Source organism: Entamoeba nuttalli (genome assembly GCF_000257125.1).
Source record: "Entamoeba nuttalli P19 unplaced genomic scaffold asmbl_10046, whole genome shotgun sequence".
NCBI classification, from domain to species: domain Eukaryota; phylum Evosea; order Mastigamoebida; family Endamoebidae; genus Entamoeba; species Entamoeba nuttalli.
Genome location: NW_008579974.1, coordinates 19552 through 28822, shown reverse-complemented (window position 1 = coordinate 28822; position 9271 = coordinate 19552). Strand labels below are relative to the sequence as shown.

At 24.1% G+C, this 9271-nt stretch overlaps 4 protein-coding genes across 4 annotated transcripts; 3 read left to right on the top strand and 1 right to left on the bottom strand.

Annotated features, from left to right (window-relative positions):
- Positions 1-117: 117 nt before the first annotated feature.
- ENU1_209550 (zinc finger in N-recognin protein) lies at positions 118-4140 on the top strand (the record flags this gene model as incomplete). The annotated part of the gene is made up of 1 exon (XM_008862347.1): positions 118-4140. One exon carries the CDS (start codon positions 118-120, stop codon positions 4138-4140), a length of 4023 nt encoding a protein of 1340 aa, XP_008860569.1.
- Positions 4141-4231: 91 nt separating this feature from the next.
- On the top strand, positions 4232-6847 carry ENU1_209540 (hypothetical protein; the record flags this gene model as incomplete). The annotated part of the gene is made up of 1 exon (XM_008862346.1): positions 4232-6847. The coding sequence occupies one exon, from the start codon at positions 4232-4234 to the stop codon at positions 6845-6847; it is 2616 nt and encodes an 871-aa protein (XP_008860568.1).
- Positions 6848-6954: 107 nt separating this feature from the next.
- Positions 6955-7965, bottom strand: ENU1_209530 (hypothetical protein; the record flags this gene model as incomplete). Its single annotated transcript, XM_008862345.1, has 1 exon — positions 6955-7965. One exon carries the CDS (start codon positions 7963-7965, stop codon positions 6955-6957), a length of 1011 nt encoding a protein of 336 aa, XP_008860567.1.
- Positions 7966-8179: 214 nt separating this feature from the next.
- Positions 8180-9217, top strand: ENU1_209520 (hypothetical protein; the record flags this gene model as incomplete). The annotated part of the gene is made up of 1 exon (XM_008862344.1): positions 8180-9217. The coding sequence occupies one exon, from the start codon at positions 8180-8182 to the stop codon at positions 9215-9217; it is 1038 nt and encodes a 345-aa protein (XP_008860566.1).
- Positions 9218-9271: the final 54 nt, after the last annotated feature.

Sequence of the window (9271 nt, the reverse complement as noted above, 5' to 3'; positions counted from 1 at the left end):
CTATTAATTGACCTTTTTTGTTTCAAATTACACTTAATTTTTTTTTCAGATAAACATAAAGAAAAGAGAAAAGAAAACAAACTAAACTGAAAAAAAATATATTTAGAAAAAACTTTAATGGAAAATATCAAAAGTGAAAGTCATTTATTAAAATACATTTTCGGAGATGTTCCATTTGAACAAATAGTTAGAGAGGCTAAAGATATAATTCCATTTAAAATATGTCATAATCAAGACAGAATAAATGGGAATTCTATATATTATAAATGTAGAACATGTGAAAAGTCGGAGCATAGTTGTATTTGTTCAGAATGTTTTAAGAATGGACATCATGAAGGACATGAATATCAAGCATTTGCATCAACAGGGACATGTACATGTGATTGTGGGAATGAAAAACTTTGGAAGAAAGAAGGTTTTTGTTCAAAACATGGGCATCAATTTAAAGGGAGTGCCATTGAAAAATTACCTGAGTCACTTAAAAATTATCCAAATAAAATAATGGAAATAATCGATTATTTAGGAAGAATAATAGATAATAAAGAGTCATTACTTACAAGTGAAATTTATTGGAATGTTCTTAGTTTATTAAATCAATTTAATGTATTTTTTTTAATAAACGCAGAACTTTTAAATAGATATATTCCTAAAGAATGGAAAACAGAATATCAAGAAATAAATAAATATGAGTTTATTTCATATTTTGAATATTTTTATCAATTTTTATTCTTAAATCCAATTACTACATATCCAATACAAATGCTTGATTATATGACATTATTTATCTCAGAAATTGAAGTGTTACATTTTCCTCTTGAAAGAATACATGACTTAATGTTTATGACAATAAATCTTCCCACTACAAATGATATGGTTAGTATTAAAATAGCACAAATTATTGTAATGTCACAGTCAAAAGAAGTTTTTTCAAAAGAAATATTTTCAACAACAAGAATGCAAAAATTACTTTCATTAATTAAAAGATTTATTCGTCAATCAAAAATAAAACCTATATTAATTACTTATATTAACAATTTAATTTGGGTTGTTGATTATTATTTATCTGGGACTCAGCCTACTGAAAATGTTCATGAAGGATTATTAGAAGATCTTTTAGATGTTTTATGTGAATCATCAAATCTCTTTCCTAATTTAATTAAAGAAGGAGAACATGTTGAATTTGATGATACTAGAATTACTTTTGTTTCATGGATACCAAGTTTAATGAATGATATTTTAAAAATTATTAAAGTATTTACACCTCATTATTTATATATTCATTTTCCATTAATTCATCAAAAATTAATGTCTTATATTAATACCATTTTAGACAAAGTTCCAATTCTTTTAATTAACAATGAAAAATATTATTATCGTCAAATAGGAAAAAATCAATCTGTTTCTCCAATTACTTTTATTCTTCCATTTTATACTAAGGTATTAATTTTATTTAAATTAAATAACATAGAATTTAATATTCCAATTGAAGACTGTAAAAAAATTGTACAAATAGCTTTATTTCCAGTTATTTATAAAGAACAAATTGTTAATAACGAATGGATAAGAAATGGTACAGAAGTTTTTATTCAATATCAACAAGTAGTATCATTATATTTAAAAGAACCATTACTCAATACAGTTCAATTACTTCAATTTTTAGCTGAAAGAATTGGATTTGATTATATTTTAATAGAAATGATGATTGGTATCCAAATGCTTAATTGTGATTCTTTACTTAATAAAGAAATACCTCAGTATATTGAGAAAAGAAAAACTAATTTACAATATGAACGTATTGAAGAAACACAGAATGAAAATGATAACTCAGTTATTACAATACAAGAAATTAATAATATTATTGCTAATCTTAATTCTACGTCTAGACAAACACTAAATGAAGATGAAGAAATTATAAGAGACGAATTATTGAGAAGACTTCAAGAATATATTAATTCTGACATACCTAAAATTCAAAATCAAATGATTAATGATGAAACTAATGAAGAAGAAGAAAAAGAAAAAAGAATAGAAAATAAAGAGGAAGAAGAAGAGTTAAACGATTTAATAATTGAAATAAACGAACCTCTTAATGAATTTATTAATAAATATTTTATTAAAAACAATCAACGAATTACATCAATTTTACGATTAATTATTGAAATAGAAAGAAGTAATATTCATCAATTTATTCTTGATGACACTGAATTAATGAAAATTTATACTCTTCATTTGATTGCAGCGGGAATAACAAGTGGAAAAGAAATACTTGAAAGAGTTCCATATAAACATTTACCATTTGAAAAATTATATGATGAAATTTGTGAAAGAAAAGGAGTTATTAGAAAAGAGTGGATGGGAAAAATAAATCCTGTATTTAATTTGTTTGGTGATAAAGAACGAGAATCATTATTAGAAAATACATTATTTAAACAAAAATCGATTAAAAATCATAGATACCAATATGAGAATTATTATAACAAATGGAATGGAAGTAAAATAATATGTTCTAATTTATTAATATATGATATAATAGAAATTTGTAGAAAAAGAGAATGTGATAATGTATTATTATATTACATTTTAATGTATTTATCTGATGTTCATTATTTAAATATTCAAATCAATAATAAAGATACAGAATTAATTGAACTTGGGAAATGGATTGGAATAAATGAAAAATTAATTTTTGAAAGTAAAGAAGTAATCAAAGAAATTAATGGACAAATTAAAAAAGGATTTGATCTTATTGTTCAAGAACAAGAGTTGTCTCCTTCTAATAAACAAAAGAATAAAAAAAAACTTATGTTAAACAAATTTAAAAAAATGCAATCAAATTTTAAAATTGATGAAATTGAAATTGAAGAAATAGAAGAAGAAATTCATGAAAATGATATTTGTGTTATTTGTCAAACACAAAAAGATAGTCCATTAGGAAGAATGATTGGTATTATGACAAATTGTTCCGTAGAAATTGAAAGAAAAAAGTCAGGAGGATTAGTTGCTTGTCCATTTTGTGTGTCTTCATGTCAACATCATATTCATTATCAATGTTTTATTGATTTAATTAAAACTCAACGTCAAACATGTCCAATATGTTTAAAATTCTTTAAATATTTTATTCCATTATCATCAACAATAAAAAAGTATCATCATTTTGGAGTTAAAGAAGCAGAAGACATATTTGAATTTTTATTAGTATCATGTAATAATCGTATACATACGTTTATTGATATTATTTTTTCTACTATTATTTCATATGAAATGGTTATTAGACATGGTGGAGAATTAACAAATGAAGATAAGGATATTGTTAATTCATTATTTTTAGGAGTTAAAGCATTAATTCAAAATGATGATACTTTTCAGACATTCTTTGAAGAAAGAAAAAGAAAATTTGACCCTTTAATGTTTTATATTTACAATAGAGCATTAAATAAAGATCCTAAAGAAGTTTATTTATCTAACTGTAATATTATAATGAGTATTCTTTCTTCATCTGATAAACGTTTTCAACTTGATTCTATTACTCCATTTATGAAAACACTAACATTAAAAGGATTAGACCAGTGTGTTTCACTTGAAGATGCTGTAAATAAAATGTCAATTCAATTTGAAAAATGTGTATCTTTATTTGAAGAATGTATTGAAGGAAATGTTCCTCAATTAAAAACCATTGATTTTATCCCACAAGCAGAAGGAGCAGATTTTTGTATTCAAGCACCAGCAATTAGTCATTTATTACCGCTTATTAATCTTCCATCAAATTTTAGTGAATTTATTGAGAAATATTCTGTATGTCAATGTTGTGTATGTAATCAACATATTTCTAAATTCTCTGAAATGAAAATTTGTATGATTTGTGGTAAACCAATTTGTGAAAGTAACAGTTGTTTTAAAAATCATTGCCAAGAATGTAGTTCTGGTTATGGAGTTATTTTTTCAGTAAAAAAAGCAGGTATTTATTTATATGACCAAGTGTGTCGTGGAATAGTAGTTTATGAAAATAAATTTGGAGAACCATATGACATTATATTCATTCAACAATCCCAATACTATCTAAATCAAAATAATGTTGATTCATTTAAAAAGAAATTCTATCGTGGTAATCTTCTTACAGATGCATCATTTAGTTCAATGTAATAATTTATTTGAATTTCTTTTTAATTTTTTGTTTTAGGGATTTTTTTATTAAAAAAACTTAATAAAAAAAAATGTTTTAAGTTTATTAGAAATGGATTATAACGAGTGGAGACAAACAATTATTCAAATACTCCAAAACTGCTTTAATCAATTAAACCAAAGAAATGAACAAAGTGAAATTAATTTAAATAAATATTTAAACGAACCATCAACAATAAAATGGATAATTCAATTATTAAATGAAATAAATAATGAATTTATTGAAACACAATTATCTATTATTTTAAGAAGAAAAATTAGTAAAGAATGGAATTGTTTTAATGAAGAACAACAAATGTTTATCATTGAAACAATATTTCCATTAATTTGTCTTAAAGATAATTTAATTGTAAAAAACCAATTAATTGAAGTAGTTAAATTATTATATTCTAAACAATATTATCAACATCAAATCAATTGGTTATTTCAAAATAAAAATAAATATGAAGTATCTATTCTTTTTATATTAAAATCATTATTTAAATTATATCAATTTACTCCTCAAACTAATAACTATTCATTATTTAATTTATTTATTCAATTTAATAATGATTTCATTAATTCTCTTTATGTAAATTCAATGACCCAACAATATATTTTATCAATTTTATGTTCTGTAACTTATTTACAAATTAATACTTCAATTGAGCCATTATTAAAACAATGGTTAATGAATATTTTAAATATTCTTAATTCTCCAATTATTACTATTAAAACATTGTATTATTGTTTCCGTTTTATTAACCATATAATGGGTGGTTATGAATATTATCAATTCCAAAAAGAATTTCCTGATTTTATAATAAACCAAATGAATAGTTTAATTCAATTTGGTTGTTCTATTCTACAAAAAAATCCATCAAATCGTATTTGTTTTGAAATACTTTATTTCTTTACAAAAGCGGTTAAAATAGATTGTTCATATAATTTCATGTTAAACAATTGTTCATTTTTACTTTCTTCTATTCTTCCTTTACTTTGTTTTAATGATGAAGATTTGACAATTTTTAAAAATGATGAAATATTATTTCTTCAAAGAGAAGATGATAGAAAATATGGTGCTGTTGATGCATATTCTTCATCAAATAAATTTTTTACTCAATTTTGTTCATATAACAAATCAGTTCAAATAGTAGTATCTGAATTATTAAAATTCATTAATGATAAATCTTTTAAAGGAAAAGAAGGATGTTGTGTTGTATTTCATTTCATTAATGGATCTATTCAAAATAAATATAAAGAATCATTAGAAATAATTATTAATAATGTTATTAAACCATTATTATTTAGTAATAATCCAATACAATTATATTATGGTGTATTATTATTTGAAGACTATTATTCTAAACAATTAATAAGATATTCAAACAAAGAAGAATTATTCAAAAATAATGAATGTAAATTATTTCTTACTCGACTATTTGAATTAATTCATTTTCCTTCATTAATTATTTCACAACATATTATTTCAGCATTACAATTTATTATTAAAATATTACCTTTAAATGATATTGAAATATTGTATAATAGAATTATTCAATTACTTCAATACCCATCATATCAAGTAATTAATTCTTTATTATCAATATATCTTCATTATCCTCAATTTAAATCTTCTTCATCAATAGTAGTTAATAAATTATCTTTATTTTCATTAGAATTATGTTCACTTCATCAAGGATTTTTAATGGAATCGAATCCTAATTTAGATTTAATTTCAGATATTCTTACATTATTATATTCAACCCTTGAAGCACTTGAAAAATTCTTAATTTATTGTACTGATTTATCATCTGTACTATCATTAATAGAATCAATTCTTACTAAATATATTTCATTGCTTTCAGATATTTCAGAACAAATATTATCTTTAATAAAATTAACATTAAAACTTACAAATCAATCTCATCATCTCTCCCTTATTATTCAACAATTCTTATTTGAAAATCCATTAGATTTATCAATATTATTACTCCCATCAATTGGTTTTATTTGTCAATATTCAACTACAGATTTAGATTCTCATTTATTACTTCGTTATATACAAAATTCACTTCAAGGATATTATAATGATGACTTTTTACTTACATCAATTACATTTACTTTAAAACAATTACTCATATCTTCTATAATTCATTCTTCTCAAATTTTACCAACAATATTAGCATTAATTCCTCAATGTGATGATTATTTAGCTCATTGTTTAAAAACAACAATCTTTGTATCAATTATTTTTCAACCTCAAAACACTTTGGATTTATTTGATTCTTTAAATTCATTTCAATTCCTTATTAATATGTTAAAACACTATTCTACTCTTAAAAATGACTTTTATACAACGAAAATCCTTGTTTTAACTCTAATTACATTAATAGATACTCCTTCTCCATTAGACCAAGCTTCATTACTTCAATTATTAATTCCTTTCCTTCAATCATTATATTTCTATCGTAATACTTATTCTCAGGCTGTTATTTCAATTTCTGAAGAAGATGATGATAATGAATCACCTCAATGTGAAGAAGAACCAATACCAATGTTAATTGATTTGAATGACAATGTTATATTATCACAACTAATACAGAAATTACTCTCTAAAAATGCTCCAATACTTCAAACATTAACATCAGAACAAATGATTTTTCTCAAAAGAATACTTCACTTATAAAAATGAAAATACAAATATTTTTATTGTCAACAAAACTATTCAAATTTATTCTAATTTACCATTTTATTTAAAGATAACAAAGTTGATTGATTAAATCAACACTTACTCTAATGCTGTGAATTATTCATAGGAGGGTCTGTACTAGTTAATTGTTCTTCATACATTTTAATTAATTGAGGTTGTTGAATTAATTGTTGAATATCTTCAATAGTAAATGGCATAGAAAACATTTGAGGTAATTCTAATGGTTTTGCTAGTTGTGAACTAAAGTCCATAACTTGAGCAACATAATATTGGAAATTTAATATTTGACTAATCGATAATTCTGTTGTTGAACTTTGCATTAATTCTGTTAAAATAGTTTCTCCTTGAAACAACATTTGTTCTACTTGACTAATATCGTTTTGAGTTGTAGCTGGTGGTAATTGTGAATTTTGTTCTTCATTTGTAATAATTATAGTAGGTTGTTGCTCAACTTTTATCGATGTATTAGGTGCAGGAGATGTAATTAATGTAGTTTGAGGCAGTTTATTTATTTTATTCTTTCTAACTATTTTATTAATACGTTTACTTTTACTAACAGAAGGTGTTTGTTTATTTAATTGTTGTGCATTTACTATTGGTATACTCGGTAATTCTGAAATATCTACAACTGGAGATTTCAATGAATTCTCTTCTATTTGCATTGAATCAGAAACATTTCCATCAACTGAGTCTTGTCCTAATGGCTTTTCTATTGGCATAGGTGTTGTTCCAGAAGGACTTCTCTTTCTTACAACACGAACCGATGACCCTTCAACATCACTATCTTGACTTGAAGAATGACTAGGACATTTAGTGATCGTGACAATTCTTTGTGGACGAATAAGTGTTTTATCTTTACAAAAATCAGACCACGTCATTGTTGGATGTGTTTCAATGTATTTAAGATATTTCACACGTGCAGCTACATCTCTAAGTCGTTTATGTGGGAGGTTTGTTAGTAATAAAGTATATCTTTTTAATTCAGAATATTTATCTTCAGGATATACTTCCATGTTATTTTTTAATGTATTTATCTCTTCCTCATTCCATTGAACACAATTCTCTTCACCGCGAGTAGGATCTCGTGAACTCATATTCTATTTTTTTTTAAGATATTGTTCTTAACTTCTCTTTTTTGAAGTATGGTTATAATATAGTTTTAAATAATTCTCTTATTTTAACACTTCTTTTGTAGTTCAATATTCATCTTGTTAAGAAACGAAAAGAAAGTTGTCTTTGAGACTAAAACCGAAAAGACAATCATATTTAAAACAATAAAATGAATGAAAGAAAGTGAGATTAGTAATAATGAAACAAAGTCAATTCCAATACTTTGAAGGAAGAAAGAAAAGGAAAGAGATGTATAAAGCGATGAATGATGAGATGAAAAAAGAAATTGAAAAAAATGGGTTTAACGAAAAGTTCACCGTCCTCAGAGGAAAGTTTGATGGACATGAATATCAATTCGATGGCAAAAAATTATCAAAAAAAACTTTATTTATACCAGAAATAAAACTTTCTGAGTGTCAAATTCAAATTCTATACCTTTCAATTAATCAGTATTGCTTAACTCAACAAGGGTTTATTGTTCAAGAATTTGTTGGAAAAATTCTTAAAACTGGAAAAGAAGTTTATTCACTCCAAGTTGGTGATTTTGTATTGGGGAGAGATGTTTCTCAAAACTGTTTCAAAGATATTATTGTGACTAACCAAACAAATTTAATGAAGTTAAATGATAAAAGTGAATCGAATTTTATTAATTATCTTGGAAATATGTCTAGTGCTGTCCTTCCTTTTGAACTTATTAAGAATATAATAATTCCTCATCAATTAAGTAATATTCTAATCATTGGTAGTGGTGTTATTGCAATGAAATTATCTGACTTACTTCAAAAGAAAAAGATTAATAACTGTCTTGCAATTGAAGATAGACTGTATTCCAAATATCAATCATTTGGTTATAATGTTATCAAAGTAACTGAAATAGATTTGTTATTGTTACATAACATTGACGCCATCATTGATTTTAAAAATGACTTTGATCATTATAAGAATTTAGACCATCAACTCACATACATTCACCTTACTGTTCTTCCAAAACAAAAGAGTACTTCTTTGTTATCCCAAAACAAAACCCATCTATTACCAAATGTTTATGGACATGCTTCATTTATTGAATTCAATTGTCCCATAGATAATAAGACATTTTTTAATGACCAAAAAGAGGTTAGTTCAATGGTTAGACCTCATATCTCCTCAGTTATTAATATTAATGATAATACATCTGTTGAAGACTCTCTTATTCGCCAACAAGAAGAAGATGAAACTCTAATTGTTTCTTTGTAGAATTATAAATAATTAAATATTAACCCATTAAATTTTAGGAAAATCTGTATAACA